Source organism: Vulpes lagopus, chromosome 6 (assembly GCF_018345385.1).
Source record: "Vulpes lagopus strain Blue_001 chromosome 6, ASM1834538v1, whole genome shotgun sequence".
Taxonomy (NCBI): domain Eukaryota; kingdom Metazoa; phylum Chordata; class Mammalia; order Carnivora; family Canidae; genus Vulpes; species Vulpes lagopus.
In genome coordinates this window covers 1565817-1581122 of record NC_054829.1, presented here as the reverse complement: position 1 = coordinate 1581122, position 15306 = coordinate 1565817, and the positions used below count along the sequence as shown (strand labels likewise).

The 15306-nt window shown below is 68.4% G+C and overlaps 1 protein-coding gene across 4 annotated transcripts in view; it reads left to right on the top strand.

Moving 5' to 3' along the window:
- Nucleotides 1-782: 782 nt before the first annotated feature.
- Nucleotides 783-15306, top strand: part of KIF26A (kinesin family member 26A) — a 38370-nt gene continuing 23846 nt past the window's right edge. For 3 of the 4 annotated variants that reach the window (XM_041759472.1, XM_041759471.1, XM_041759469.1), the window contains exons 1-3: nucleotides 784-977; nucleotides 1266-1511; nucleotides 12682-13113. In XM_041759472.1, coding sequence (XP_041615406.1) covers nucleotides 936-977; nucleotides 1266-1511; nucleotides 12682-13113 — 720 coding nt within the window. In that variant the 5' untranslated portion in view covers nucleotides 784-935. Of the gene's footprint in view, nucleotides 978-1265; nucleotides 1512-12681; nucleotides 13114-15306 lie in introns of all 4 variants that reach the window. The other variant, XM_041759468.1, reaches the window with a different exon arrangement.

Here is a 15306-nt window from a genome sequence, read left to right as displayed (position 1 = left end):
TCTTAGCCGGAGACAAACGGGCAATTAATCCCGGAGCCAAGTCCCCATCTGCCAGGCCTGACAACAGGTCCGGCGCGTCCCCGGCCCGGCGCGCCGCGACCTCTCGCTGCCCGGGGCGGACACCCGCCCCCCCGCCCCCCCCGCCCCCCCGCACACCCGCCCCCCCGCACACCCGCCCCCCCGCACCCCCGCTCCCCCGCCCCCCCGCCCCCCCGCACACGCTCCGGCGCAGGCGCTGCAGTTCCGAGGCGCACCCCGCGGCGACGCTCACCTGCGTGCGACCTGAGACCCCGAGACCCAGAGGGTGCCCTCGACCTGGATTTGCAGGAAAAAGCAACGGGGAGGGGGGCACGGGGGGGTGTCCGGGCCGGTTCAGCCCCTACCTCGTCCCGACTAGCGGCGCGACCCCGGGCGAGACCTTCCCCTCTGCGGCCTCAGTTTGCTCGCCTGTAAAGTGAGGAGTGGGTCGGTGCGCCCCAGGGGACCCGCGGACCCCGCTGTCCCGGGAGGGGAGCAGGAAGGCGCATGCGCGCGAGTGTGCCGGCGTCTCACCTCGGCCCCCCGCGCCCCTCGCTCGGGCGGGACTCGCCGAACAGGTTGGGGTCCCTGGAGGGGAGGGGCCACGCGGCGAGGAGGGCCCCGCGGGCGCCGCGGAGCGGGGGGCGGGGCGGGGCGGGAAGGCGTCCCCGTAGCCCCGCCCCTCCCATAGCCCCGCCCCTCCCATAGCCCCGCCCCTCCCGTAGCCCCGCCCCCGTAGCTCCGCCCTCGCCTCCTGCTCGCCCGTCGCCGCCGCGCTCTGCTCCACTCGCCCGCGCCTCCAACTTCGCAGCGGCCGGCGGGACCATGGGGGCGCCCCCGGGCCGGGTCACGTAGCTGCGGCGACCCCGAGAGCCCTCGCGGCCCGAAGCGCCCGCCGGCCCCCCCGCGCCCAGGCCATGGGCGGCCGCGGCTCCCCGCTGTGCACGGCGCCACCCGCGGTACGCGCGGCCAGGCCCGGGGGGGGGCGGCGGGCGCCCCGAGGCGGCCCGGGACGCCGAGGATGCTCGCGGGGTGCGGGCCGCGCTGCAGCGGGGGCGGGGGGCGCGCCGGGCCTCCTGCGGGCGGAGCGGAGGGCGGGCGGCAGGTTCGCGCCCCGCGCCCCCAACTTGGTCGGGCGCCCCCTCTGCGGCCGGGACGCGCCGGGCTCTGCCGCCCGCGGGGCCGGGGCCCGGGAGACGCCGCCCGGGGGCCCAGGCTCACGCCCCCTTCTGCCCCCACCCCCGCAGGTGGCCGAGGGCGGCCCGGCCCGCGAGCCGCTGCCCGTGCTGGAGGTGTCCCCCCGCAAGAGGCTGCCCGGCGGGCCCGAGCAGGACCCGTGCGGCAGCCGCCCCGCGCCCGAGGGCGCCGGTGCAGGCGCGGAGCAGGGCCACTCGGCGGGCGGAGGCGGCTGGTGCCGCCACTGCCACACGAAGCTCGCCGAGCTCAAGCGACAGGCGTGGAAGCTGGTCAGCGGGCCCGGGACACCCCTCCGGGTAAGTGAGCCTTCCCGGGACCCACTTCTCCCGGGCTGGGCCTGAGCACCTGGGGCCCGGAGGGGGCGTTGCTTGGCTCCCTCCGTGGGCCTCGGTTTCTCCTCCTGTAGCGCCTGTGAGTTGGAGCAGCTCATCCCAGGCTCCGCGGCGGGCGGGAGGGGGTTGGGCAGGCGGGTCTCCCCGGAGCCACAGATGTCCCGCAGCTGGAACCACAGCCTGTGTTTGGGAGGGGAAGGGCGAGAGGGAGACGGCGCGGACCCCACCCAGGGCGGGACAGCTCCTGCCCTGCCAGCAGCAAGAGGTTACTGGGTGCGGTGTCGCCCTTGGGGCACCTGGGCCCCCAGCCAGGTGTCTGGAAACTGCACACCTGGGGCAGGAGGCCTTGGAGGACCGGCCGGTGGGCCTGCCACCGTGAGGGGGGCCCTGCCTACCCCTCCCTGGGACAGGACTAAGAATTGTGTGCGGGACACAGCCTGGGGCTTTGCCTCCTTAGGCAGTGACCACCCATTTGGGAACCGGGGGGCAGCTGGGCCCCGGGCAGCCTAGGTGTTTGCCCTCGGAGGGGGCTTTGCCAGATTCTCCAGCCAATGGGCTTGCCCTGGTCTTGGAAGGAGCTGGGACCATTGTTCTAGGAACAATGAGCCCTGGAAGTTTGCAAAGCCTGGGAAGGTGGGGGTCTCCAGAGGAAGCCCTTCCCGCCAGACCTTCAGTCTTTTTGAAAGCGGTCTTGGGAAGTCCGCATAATCCCCATTGAATCTAAATATAGTTCTCTAAGGAGGCTTAGCAGGCCGGGATGGGGGCGAGAGCCTGGGTTCCAGGGGTCCCTTGGTGTTCCTGTCTTGGGCGGGGCTGGGAAGGGAGGTGAGTCTGGTTTCTGTCCTGGTGACACTCTGTGGCGACGGACGAGAGGGGACCTGTGGCCTGCCCTGGGCTGGAGCTGGACCCTCCCGATGTGCTGCTCGGAGCGGGGCGCAGCCTTTCCAAGCTCTGTGCCTCAGGTGGCCTGAATCTGGTTGGGTCCCGTGAGACGGTGGTTTGGGACCGACTTCCTGGGGGCCTGTCAGAGCCTCGGGGCCAGGTTACTACCCCATTAGGGGAAACAGCCCGGAGGGAGGAGGGGCCTCGGAGGCCGAGCTGGGTTTTGCCTGCTGGTGCTGAGCGTGTGGCCAGCTGGTTGCAGGTGGGTGGGGGATCCCGGTGGAGAGAGCCCCTCATGGGGGCGGGGGCCTGGCCCAGGGGTCTCCCGCTGCCCACGCTGATGGGGAAGCGCCCTGACCACCCAGAGTGCTCACCTCCTCCCCTGCCTCAGCCTCTTCTGAGTTTGGCAGTACCCCTCGGTGCCAGGTGGGGGCTCATCCCCTTTCCCGGCCTCCCCTGCTCCCCAGCGGCTCGCTCACCCTGCAGACCAGGGTCCCGTGCTTTGTTCCTGGTCTGCGGCCCCTCCCCCGCTCCGTTTCCTCCTTTGTCAGATGGGTGTAGCCTCCTGGGGCTATTCTGGGAGTGGGATCCAACCTGTAGGATGCTGTGCCCAGGGCAGGGAAGGCCCTATTATGCATTGTTTTTCCCGTGAGGATGGAAGCAGGTCTTGGGGGGTTCCGGGCCCTGGGGCTGAGCCACCCAAGCCAGGGGGACATGGGGGCTTGGGCCTGAGACCCTGGGACCTTGGTGGGTGTCATAGTCCTGGGCAGCCTGGGCTCTCCCCAGCACCCTGGCTGGATCTCAGCCTGCAGCCTCTCCCCGTGCCCCAGAACTTCCTTCAGGGAGGGCTGGGGAGGTGGCGTCTGGGACGCGTGTGTGGGGACCCGCTCTGCCCTTGGTTGGGAGGTGGTGGGCGGGGCGGGGGCCTGTGTGGATGGCTTTGGGCGAGCCCAGACCTCCTCGGAGTCTGGCCCATGTCCAGCAGCCCTGGGCTCTGTTCTGAGGCCAGCAAGGCGCTGGAGGGTAGAGTTGGCATTCTAGGATTTTCCCTAGGGGGCCCTTTCTTGTTTTGCATCCTGCACAGATGAGCTTCATAAGGACAGCGCTTCACAGTTTACAGAGAACTTCCCTGCGTCTCACTTGAGCTCACGCTTGCATCCAGGGAGGCTCCGACTGGGGTGCGGGGCTTGCTGGGCTCCTATGGCTGGGGGTGGGGTTGGAGCTGGACCCCAGCCTGGCTCATGGAGGCCCTCACCTCAGGGTCCCCACTTGATCTCAGGTTTGGGGGTGGGGCTTGAGAGGGTAGAGAGACAGGTGACCGTAGGCTATCCTGGGCCACCCATCCTGTGCCCCTGGCGTCCCTGCCAGGGTTCCACCCCGCTGGCTCCTTGTCCACTCTCCTTACTGAGCAGATTTGTTGAGATCTGGAACCATCTTTGTACCCATTTCACAGGCAGGTAGAGCAGCGCCAGCACAAGGTGGCTGAACACCTCAGCCCTTGCTGCTTTGTTGGGATGTGGGCTCCAGAGTCATTGTGTGCCGGGGCCTCGGTGCCCATGGGGGTCGAGTGGGGCAGTGGGTGCCCCCGGCCATCAGGTGGCCTGCCTCTTCCCGGCTGCCTTGTCCTCTCTTCAATCTGTGCCTGCCTCAGTTTCTCCACTGGGGAAGTGAGGGGGGGGGGAACGTGGTCCCCACTGAGGGATGTCATCTATGTGGAGTGGATAGGACTGTGCCCTGAGGCCGCTAGGGGCCTCGGGGAGGGAACATGCTCTGCTGCCCAGGTGTAGGCTGGGAGACTGTCCTCTCTGAACCAAGATGGGCAGTGGGCCGGGTGTGGAGGAGACACCCAGATGGGGGCCTTCAGGCTGAGCACCCCTCACTGCCCCCGCACCCCCCCAGCATCTCCCCTCTGCTCTCCCCAGGGTCCCCGGGCTTCTGTCCAGGTGACCCCTTGAGGATCCTCAGGGCCTGAGCCACCGCCTCTGGACTATCCAGCAGCCTCCCAGGGCCCTTCCCCCTGTGGGCTGTGCTCCCCCCTAGGCCCCCAGTGACCCCAGATCATCCCACCCATTCCCTGCCCTGAGCTCCCCATGCCCTTGCCCGGTGCCCCCACCTCTGAGAAGTCTCCTGGGGGCTCCGCATCCCTCCCTCCAAGGGACCAAAGGCCTTGCTCTGCCGCCAGGCCCGAGTGCCCCCCAGCTTCTCACTGGTCACTCCGTCCTCCTTCCCCCAAGTGAGTACCTGAGACCCCGGCCTCAGCCGATCTGTGTCCTCACCTCCACGGTGAACTGGTCACCAGTTTCCCGCAGACTCCTTTCAGCGTCCCCTCCAGTCTAGGCCCCGATGCCTGTGCCCCTCCAGCCTCCCACACTCAGGGCACCCAGAGGGGAGTTGTCCAACCATGGACCCCTTGGGGGGGGTCTCTGGCCTGACCAAGGTTCACCGAAAGGTGCCTTCCGGTGCACGGGGCTGCCTCTGCCTTTATCCCGCAGTGGCTTGTCACAAGCACGCCCTTTGCAGAGGCCCAGCCCTCGTCCCGCCCATGCTCAGGAGTCACCAGTGTCTCCCCAGTACCCGTGGCCACGCCGCCAGCGTGGCAGGGAGACTCCGGGGACCCCCGTCTCTGGGCAGCCCCTGCTGCTGCCCCTGACCCCGTCACACCCCGTGACCCCCGTGTGGACTCTGTGCCCTCCGTGCTGCCCCTAGGCCGGGAGCTCTATCAGGACAGGCATGGGGTCCAGGTCACCCAGAAATGTTTGTGGAATGACTGAGTGACCAGGCTTTCCCTCCCACACCCCTCTGTGTCCGGCCCCAGGGCTGCTGGGCTGGACTCCAGCTCCCCACCAGCCTCGCCATCCTCCAGGATGGCGATCCTCACCCTCCTTGGTGCAGGGGGACCCCGGATCCTGCTCGGGGACCCATTCCAGCTGCCAGTCCGATGCGCCACGCCGAGGCGGTGCCTCCTCCGGAGACCCCGTGACATTCGCTGCCGAGGCAGTGCCTCTTCCGGAGACCCCGTGACATTCGCCGTGTCAGTACTGGGGCTGAATTGATTAGCGCCCCTGATGGGGGAGAGGGATCAATTCTCATTTAGCCCTTGCAAATCTCTTGCTCGCCCCGGCAGGGGGTCTCCTGGTCCTCGTGGCCCCCTGTGAGCTCCAGAACCACCGCTGATGGTCCCTGACCGCTGCTGCAGCCCCCAGGCATTTGCTCACGTTTTACACCACGCTGGCCAGCGAGCCCGAAGGCTGCGGGCATTCACCTGTCACTGCCCCCACCAGGAAGCCTCCCGGGCCCCGCATGCCCTGTGTCCTCGGCACCCCGCTCTGAGGGCACTGCCACGCGATACTGGCGTCCTGGGTGCGCTGTCGCGACTGCCTGTGCCCCTGAGAGGGCAGGGGCTGGGCCCAGCTGGCGAGGGACCTCTGCTGCCTGTGAGTCCCCGAAGCCCCGTTCCCCACACTGTTTGCAGCCTGGCCCTGAGCTCGACTGGTTTCGGGGGCCACCCCTGTGCCAGGACCACGGTGCCTGCCTTGGGGCTCCGCGGGGCAGTGTTCCCCCGCTGAGCCAGGTGCTGGCAGCTCCAGAGGCATCCAGGGAGGTGTGAGAGGGGCGGGCGCTCCCTGGGGCTGGTGGCTGGGCAGGCTCCCAGCTGGCAGGGGCCCCGATGACTCAGCGGGGACGGGAGCAGTCTGCGGGCTCGGAGGCTCCCCGTCCACTGCGGGGGGACGGCCAAGCCCGGGCAGGGAGGCTGAGGGAGGAGGCCGGGGAGGGCCTCGCCTCGCCATCCAGCCTCTGTGGGACCTCAGCGCCTCCCTCCTCTCTAGACAGAGGTGGTCTAGCCGGTGTCCTCTGGTGTCCCTTGGTCCAGTGAGGAATGACCGGGGTGCCTGTCTATGTCCTGCTGGTCCAGGCAGGGCTTCAGGGAGTGAGAGGGGGCAGCCAGGGGCGGGGGTGCGAGCCAGCGCCCTCGGAGCACCAGCACGAGCAGGGCTGAAGCTTCGGGAGCTGGCGGGCTGCGGGCCCTGTAGGCTGCCCCGGTGCCCCCCCGGGGAGGGTCTGCTTGGGGGGAGTCCGGCTGCGGGCAGCGGCAGGGCTGAGCTGGGGATGCGAGCAGACAGGTGCAGGGCCGGGGGGCTGAGTCCCTTGCTCCCCCGGGTTAAAAGGAGGCCGTTTTCATTTTTGTGTCATGTTTTGTGGCTGGGGGACCCCCATGGGGTGGGGTGGGCTCCTGGCAGTCCGTGGGAGGGCTCCTTGGCCTCATCTGCTCTGCTCTCCATCCCCCTGGAGCATCCCAGGCTTCGGCTCTGGGGTGGGTGGGCTCGGCCGGGCTCCTGCAGCCACGGATTGATGGTCCCGCGTGGCCCAGGGCCGTGGCTCTCTGTTCACCTCCGCCCCTGTGTGACGGATGCTGACCCACGCCACAGCCTGCCCCAGGTGGGGCGTGTCAGCCGCTGGCCCTGCCCCGTATCCTGCACCTGCCTCGGGAATGGCTATAGGGTCGGCCGGTCCCTAAAGGTCCCCGTCCACCCTTCACAGCCGCGGCACAGCTCCAAGGACCTGGCCTATCTAAACCTCAAGGAATTGTCTGGAAGCCATTTGGGTGTGGCTTGCTCGGTGGTTGCCCTTGATGCAGCCACAGGCCCTCCTGATCTCGTCCCTGGGGACCCCTCTCCTGGGCCCCCCTTCTTGAACCCTCCATACTTTGAGCCCTTGCTGCTCAAGCCTTGTGGTCTGATCCGAGTGTCTTAGCCCCAGGCTCAGGGCAGCGGGTGAGTCCTGTGGTCCCCGGCAGAGTGGGCGTCGGTGGCGATGGGCCCGCGGCCCTGGCACCCTGGGGGCACTTGCAGCCGGCGCAGCGGGCCAGCGGGAGGCCTGCGGGTGCTCGTCTCCAGATGGTGTCAGCCTTCGCTGCTGCGGGATCGGCGGGGAGGGTGGGCTGGGTGTGTGCCGCGGGGTGGGACCCCTCCTCTCTCAGAGCGCCCGGCAGCCCTGGGGGGAGAGGAGCCTCAGGGTGGACACCCAGGGTACCTGGCCCGTGGGGTTGTGCTGCGGGAGGGGGAGCAGGGGAGACGGGAGGGCTCATACCGGCAACCAGGCTTCAGGCCCCTGAGCAAAACATGCTGAACTGTCCACCACCCTACGGGGCGAGGGAGGGAATAGCAGGCACCTGCCTAAGGCCACCCCCCCACCCCGGCCACTTTCCCTCCACTGTTTCTGCTCGAACTGAAGTGCTGGGGGCCTGGGAGAGAGGGCTCTGGAAAGGGGCATCTAGGAGGGCCTCCTGGAGGAGGTGGTGTTTGATCTCGGTTAGAATTAGACCCACGGAGACGGAGCGAGGGTCTCTGAGGGGAGGGAACCTTAAGGGGTCCAAGATGGGGACAGCTGCAGCATGCTTGGGGACTGTCATGGGGTGCCAGGTAGAGCAAGGAGGGGAAACCAGGGTGAGGTCAAGGGTCGAGCAGTCTGGAGGAGGGGGGTCACCCTCCAGCCCAGGAGCAGAGGTTGGGGGCTGGGGTGTCCTGCGAGGTCCTTTGATTCAACAGCTGCAGCCTCACAGGAGGGACCTGGTGGCTGGGGACCCCTCTGGGCTGGGGCCATGTGCGTGCAAGGGCCCCCAGCAGGGGGACGCGGGTTACTCCAGGGGCTCCACTGCGCTTTTGTACCCGGCCTCTTCCCGCGGGCCCACCCGGGTCAGTGTCCGGCCTCCTGGGGGTTTGGAGCCCTCCCGAGTGGCATCGGGGAGCCTGGCCACGGCCCTGCATGCAGTGTGGACCCCTCCTCGGTGGTGAGAACCTGCTCAGATGAGAATGAGGTCCATGCGGCGGCGGCCCACACCCACGGGGCTGTACTGAGCTGTGCGGGGGGGCTCCAGGCTCCCCCCGAAGTGTGTGGTGCGCCTCCTCTGTGGGGTGAGTGCTCCCAGGATGCTGGCCTCTCTGTCCCCTGCCCCCAGCTGAGGCCATCCTGCTGGCCTGGCCTTCAGCCGCCGGGATCCCCAGCACCCTTGTGTGGCATCGCGGCGTCGGAGGACAGGGGAGGCTATTGAAGGGAGGGGGTCTCAATGAACCAGTGTGTGCCCTGACCGCCCAGCTGGCTGGTGCCTGGCACAGGGCCTTAGGGACCAGTCCGTGCTGGGTGGGCCGGGCGGCACCCCCGGCTGTCCCCACCCCTGCCTCTGGCTGAGGAGGGGGGCAGGTGTCAGCTAGGGGGCCCTCAGAGCTGCAGACCGGTGGGGCCGGAGTGGTCTCCAGGGTTGCGCGGGCAGGTGGGAGGGGGTCAGGTCCGGGGGTCTCTGGGTAGACGTGGGTGAGCAGGGCCCCTGGCTGGCACTGGGCTCCTCGGTGAGGTGCCTGGCAGGTGGGAGGGGCCGGGGTGTGGCCGGATGGCAAACCGAACCCCACCGGCCCCCAGCCCCGGTCCGGCAGGCAGCACGTGGCATCGGAACGTCCCCGCCGACGGAGCCGTGCAAGAGCAGCGCCGGGCCCAGCAGGCGGGGTCCCCCCCATCCCCGGACCTGCCGTCGGCTCCGGAAGGCGCAGCTGCACAGGGTCAGGGCCCCGGGCAATGTGTTCGTGGAGGGAGGGGAGGATGAGGCAGAGGGCCAGGCCCCAGCCTGTGCTGGGGAGGGGCCCACCGGGCCTCGGGGCGCTCCTCCCGGGGGCCTCTGGGCCTGCTCGCCCCCCCGGAGGCTCCGCCCGTGGGCCCCCTTTCTAGACACGGGGTGACGGGGCTCACAGACTGAAGTCTGGGGGTTTGTGCCGATTGGGGAGCGGAGGGCCTGCCTCTGCCCTGGTCGGCTCCGGTTCTGCCCTGCGGTGGGCTCCGCCGGCCAGGCTTCGAGAAGCTTCTCCTGGCGGGGCAACGGGGCAGCCCATCCCTGGAGGAGTCACCCTGGGCCTTGGATGAAGGAGGAAATGGAAGGATTACTTAAAGCAGCTCGGAAGCCCCAGAAAGCAGATGAGAAATGGCGAGTCGTTATTTTTAAGTGGGGGGAGGCTCCCTAAAACCCCGGCGGTGTGATGGGTAGGTGGTGTGCGGCGCTAAATTGAATCAAATTAAGAAAAACATTTTCCAAATGCAAGTAAAATATCTGTTTAATTAGACTGTAGAGAGGAAATGAAAAGTAATATTTTGCAGCGGGGTAATCACCGTCTTCCTGAAGGTGCGGGGCTCCCGGGGGTGCCTGAGGGGTGGCGTGGCGGCGGGGCCTTTCGGGGCTCCGAACTCCTGATACTGCGCCAACGACAGCTGGGGCTTGGGCCCGTGGCCCCTGGGCGCGGCCCGGAGAGGAGGCCTGGGAAGGACCCCCCAGCCTTGCCCACCCCCACGTGCGGCGGTCTAGGGGCTGCTGGCTTGTGACGTGAGGGCCACCGTGGTCCTGGAGGGGGAGCAGCTTGCTGCCTGCCGGGCCGGGCCAGCAGACGGGTGGGAGGTCTTGGGTCCCTCCTGCGTGGGGTGCGTGGGGCCCGTGCAGCTCGGGGCTCCCGCTCTGGCCTGGCAGCCCCCGCCCCCATGCTCACCTGGGCCACCGCTGCTGGGCCGGGTGGGCCCTCAGCCCCACGGGGTCTCCGTGTGGTCCCCCAGGGCAGCTCTGTCCTCTGTGTGTCTCGTGTGTGTGACGTGACACACAGGTTGGAGGACGCCCCTGCCCCTCCCTGGGCTGCCAGGAGGCCCCCGCGGCCCTGGGGTGTCAGCTGGGGCCCGGTGCAGGCACTGGGAGCTTCCCCCAAGAGGTGCGCTTGGCTGCCAGTGCGGGAGGGGCCCAGGTGTGTGTGGGCGGGCGTCCTGGGGGCTCAGGAGGCCGGGGCTGGGGTTGGTGCGCCCGGCCCCCCACTGAGCAGCCCTCCTGCTTTGCTTCCCTTCCTCCTGGGGCTTTGATGCCCAGGGCCTGGGGCGTTGGTGGGGCTGGAGCCTCCCTGCCAGCTGCCATCCGAATTCCTGATGACACAGCTGGGAGGGGGGTTTGCTGGCTTCCTGCCGCCTCGCCCCCAGCCCCCGTGCCCTGGCCAGCGTGGTGGGGGGCTGGTGCGCGCTCAGGCCTGTAAGCGGCCGGCCCCTGCTCCAGCTCGGCCTTTCCTTCCTGCCTCCTCTGTGCGGCCGTGCAGGGGGTGCCACGGGGCTCCCCCGGGGGCCCCACGTCCCCAGGCCAGGCAGAGGCAGTGGAACAATGGGCAGCTGGGCCAAGGGGTGGGGGGCGGGGAGGGGGGGCTGGGCCGCCTTTCAAGTCAGCTAATGGCTGCAGCAGCCCGCACTTCCTTCCCTCCTGCTCGTCCACCACGGAGCAGCCTCCCGCTGAGTGGAAAATCCAGAGTCATCAGAGCTGGGACCTGGAAAACAGGCTGGGAGTGACAAGTGACAGAGCCAGGCCTGCGGCTGGGGACCGGGTGTCTGGATTCCATCGGTGGCCCCGCGTGCCAGCCCGGGCGGGGGCTCCCACAGAGTTTCCATGGGCCTCCCCCCCCCCCCCGCCGCCCCCGCAGGGCTCGGGCTCACCGGCCCTGCCCTGGCTTCCTGCCGTCCGCTAATTGGGACCAGACATGCTGGCACTTCAGAGGCTCCGGAGCCCTCCAGCCCTCGGCCGGAGAACATCCAGGCCTTCCGGAGGGACCCACAAGTCGGGCAGCTGGGGCCACTTGCCTGGGCCGGGGCCACCCTTTCGTTGGGCCCGGGGTACGTGGGGGCAGCAGGGCCTGCGGCTGAGGCTGAGCGGGGCCCACCAGCGGTGCGCCCTCCCAGCGAGGCCGCCCTGCCACAGCGGGTGCCCCTTGGACCGTCCCCCGCAGGCCGCGGTTCCGGCTCGGGGAGCCTGGCTGGGGTGCGTGAGATGCGCCCACTGGGAGGGTGGCCTCGGCTTCCTCTTCGGAGGAATGGGTGTGTTTGGGGAGCCGTGGCCCCTTTGTGGCCGGCGAGGCAGCCGGCGGGAGTCGGGTCCTGCCTGGGGTCCGTGGGGGCGGTGTGGCCACCCAGAGAGTAGGGGGCTGCGGGGGGCTGCCTGGGGCCAGGCAGGGAAGAGGCCTCCAGCTCTGGGGCGTTGTAGCAGGTCCTGGCTGGGTGGGGAGGGGAAGGTCCAGGTGCACCCCCCGCCCCCGCCCCCGCCCCCGCCCCCGCATGGCCCAGCTGGCCAAAGTGAAGACCTAGGCCCGCATTTGGGGTTTGGCACTGGGAAAGTCCCGGGTGGTCATGGCCGCAGCTGGGCCGGGCCAGCAGGTGCCTGTGGCTGGGGCTTACCTCCCTGGGGGAGGGCAGGGAGCCCGAGAGGCTGGGCCTGGATCAGGCCTGATCCCCGCAGGGCTGCCCCAGGGAGGCGCCAGGGCAGAGCCTGGTGGGGCCATCGAGGGACGGGGCGAGGGCCCTGGGACTAGGACTCTTGATAACTTCTCTCCAGTGAGGTTCCTTCCAAGGATTGACTCCCTCCTCTTCTCCTCCTCCCAGTGGTGTCACCTCTTCCAGGAAGCCCTCGCTGGCCTCCAGTCTGGGTGAGGGCCTCCTCTGGGCTCCCCCAGCTCCTGTTCCTAGCCCTTTGTGGACACTAGGCTCCCAATGAGGGAGACCCGTGTGTCCCCCTCACCCAGTGTACTGCGGGGACGCCGGGGCTGCAGGGGACCGAGTCCGAGTCTGCGGTCCAGCGGGGTGGGCATCGAGCCTCCTGCCTCCTTGCCCACTGGCGCTCGTCCTCCATCCTCCGTGGGCCCGGGACTGCCTGGCTCGCCCCTCCCGGTGTCCCTGCACGGCATGACTTCTGCGGCACTTAGCGTGGGGCCGCATTTCATGTTTCTGCAGATTCGGACCAGGGCTGGAGGGTTCACAAAGGCGGGGAGAGGGTGTCCAGCCAAGCCCGGGGAGCCCTCGTGGCTCTGGATGGCTATTGCTTTAGTGGAGGGGTGGGTGGGTGGAGTGGGGTGGGGGCCCCCGGGGGCTGGGCGCACACGGCGGGGGAAGGGCCCTGGGCCGGGCTGGAGGATGCGGCGACCCTGCTTCCGGGCCGCCTGGCCTTGGCCGCCGGTGGCCTGGCGGTTGGGGAGCGCACAGACGCCTCGTTAGCTCGGCGGAGGCGGCGGGCAGTTGTCAGGGGCACCGTGGGCCTCCCCGCTAAGCGCCGATAATCATTGTCCTGCTGGGCTCACGCAGACGGAACCGTTTGCGGCTTATTAATCAGTTATGGATTCTGCGGCGGCCACAGCACGAGCTGGCCTGGCGCCGTGCGGGGCGAGTGCCCGGGCCTGACCACCTTTGTCCCGTGTCCCCCCAGGACCCTTGCCTGTCCGCCCTGCTGCTCGACAAGCTGCCGGCGCCGGGAACCCTGCCTGCGTGCCGCCCGGAGGCCGAGCGCCGCTGTGACGTCTGTGCCACACGCCTGAACCAGCTCACGCGGGAGGCCCTGCGGCTGCTCCAGGCACCTGCCAGCCGCGAGGACCCCGACGCGCCTCGAGGGGGTCCCGGCACCGTGACCGGCCCGCGGGATGCGCCCGTGCCTGCCGGCCCGCCAGGGAGGCAGCCGGGCCGAGTGGGGCCCGACAAGAGGAAGGGGGCGGCCTGGCCCGCCGGGCGCAGTGTCCAGGTGTCGGTGGCGCCCGCTGGCCTGGGCGGGGCCCTGAGCACCGTCACCATCCAGGCCCAGCAGTGCCTGGAGGGCATGTGGAGCGTCTCCAGGGTCAACAGCTTCCTGCCGCCGTCGTGCCTGGTGAGTCCCCCGGGCAGGGTGGGCTGCTGGGCTCCCGCTTGGGGCTCCCCGTCCACCCCTCACCGTGGCCCATGTCATGCAGGCTCAGTGGCTCCCCCCAGCTCAAGGGGCCATGAGCGCGGTGGCGGGAGGCCCGGTCGGCCTGCTGGCAGAGTCTCAGTGGGCAGGGCCCAGCCACGTCCCTGGGGGTGTCCCCTCATACATCACCTGCATGCGTGGTTGGCAATGGTGTTGGCCACTCTTGCTTCTGAGACCATGTGGGGTTCCGTGGGCTCACAGGAGGACTCCTGGGACGCCGTCAGATCCTCCTTCTCAGGGTTAGTGACAGAGGGAACATCTCCTTGTGAGGAGCGGTCCCCAGTGCCCCTCCCCTCCAGGCTCCTCTGCCAGGCCAGGTTGCCCCCAGGGCTGTGGTCCAGCTGACACAGCCTGGAGTGCGGGGTGAGGCCCACAGGCAGAGGAGGTCTGTGTCCACTCCCATGGTGTCTCAGGAGCCGCCCCTTTCCAGCTGGCTGCATGTTGAGGGGGGAGGCCGCCCCCCCTCAAAGTCTCCTCTCTCAGCGCACCAGATTGTGGCCCCCACCGGGGGACATGGCCTCCATGGGACTAGCTCTGGGCACCGGGGGGCACTGTGGGTGCCACGGACTTGGGTCAGTGTCGTCAGGCAGGGCTCTGGGCCTGTGTCACCCCCATGGTTGAGATGAAGCCAGTCTTGGAGGGCGGAGCTGAGGCTGGCTGCTTCCCCGCTGTCCATGGAGCTTGGCTGGTGGTGGTCTCTCCCAGGTGTCTGCTGTACCCCCAGTTTTCCATCGGGCAGAAAGGATACTAGGATAGGAGATGGAGTGGGGGGTTGTTGGCTTAGGGGTCTCCTAGGACATGGAGGGAGTTTGGGTTTGGGTTTGGGTAGTGCATGAGGTTAACTGCTGGAGGCTGTCCTGGGAAGGTCTTTCCCCAGAAAGCACGTGGCTACTCTGCCCAAGCCTCAGGGGATACCTTCTCCTAGGGCTCTTGTGCCCTCAGGTGTGTCCACCTATTTAGCCCAGGAGAGAGGTTCATCAGGCAAACAAGTAGGAAGGACCTTCCAAGCCGAGGGAACCCTCTGTGTGGAGGCCCAGATGTGTGAAGCATGAGGCCTCCCTGGAAGTGAAGCATGAGGCCTCCCTGGAGGTGTGAAGCATGAGGCCTCCCTGGAAGTGAAGCATGAGGCCTCCCCGGAGGTGTGAAGCATGAGGCCTCCCTGGAAGTGAAGCATGAGGCCTCCCCGGAGGTGTGAAGCATGAGGCCTCCCTGGAGGTGTGAAGCATGAGTCCTCCCTGGAGGTGTGAAGCATGAGTCCTCCCTGGAGGTGTGAAGCATGAGGCCTCCCTGGAGGTGTGAAGCATGAGGCCTCCCTGGAGGTGTGAAGCATGAGGCCTCCCTGGAGGTGTGAAGTATCCCAACCTCCCTGGAAGTGTGAAGCACTGAGGCCTCCTTGGAGGTATGAAGCACTGAGGCCTCCATGGAGGTGTGAAGCATTTCAGCCTTCCTGGAGGTGTGAAGCTTCTAGGCCTCCTCCTTGGAGGTGTGAAGCATGAGGCCTCCCTGGGGGTGTGAAGTATCCCAACATCCCTGGATGTATGAAGCACAGAGGGTTCCCTGGAGGTATGAAGCCTTCTCAGGAGATGGGGCTGTGGGGAGAGCAGGGGAGACAGTAGAAGGGTCGGGCCTGGCCAGGTGAGTCCTGACGCTGCTGCGTTGGTGCGTGTGGCTATATGGAGAAGCCCCCGCTGCCCCCTGCATCACCTACCCCCATGGAGCCGGGGGCAGAGATCCGTGGGTGACAACGAAAGCTGGTTCTGCTTGGTCCAGTTACTACCGAGCCAGCTGCACAAGCTTCCCCGGGGAGCGTCTCTGAAATAGAGCAATGGGTAGACCTTCCCCAGGGACTCTGTGCCCTGTGGGGCCCTGGGCAATGGAGGTACAAGGAGGGTCCCCGGCCATGGGTCCCAAAGGATGAAGCACGGAGGCCTCCCTGGAGATGTGAAGCATGAGGCCTCACTGGAGGTGTGAAGCACTGAGGCCTCTCTGGAGGCCTTTCGGGGGGCACTTTCGGTCCCAAAGCAGGATGAGCCCCTGCCCCCTCCACCCCCAGGCCCGTTGGCCCCTCTGAGCCCCGTGAGACCGTACTGGTTGATAGCGCTACCTCCCGCATGG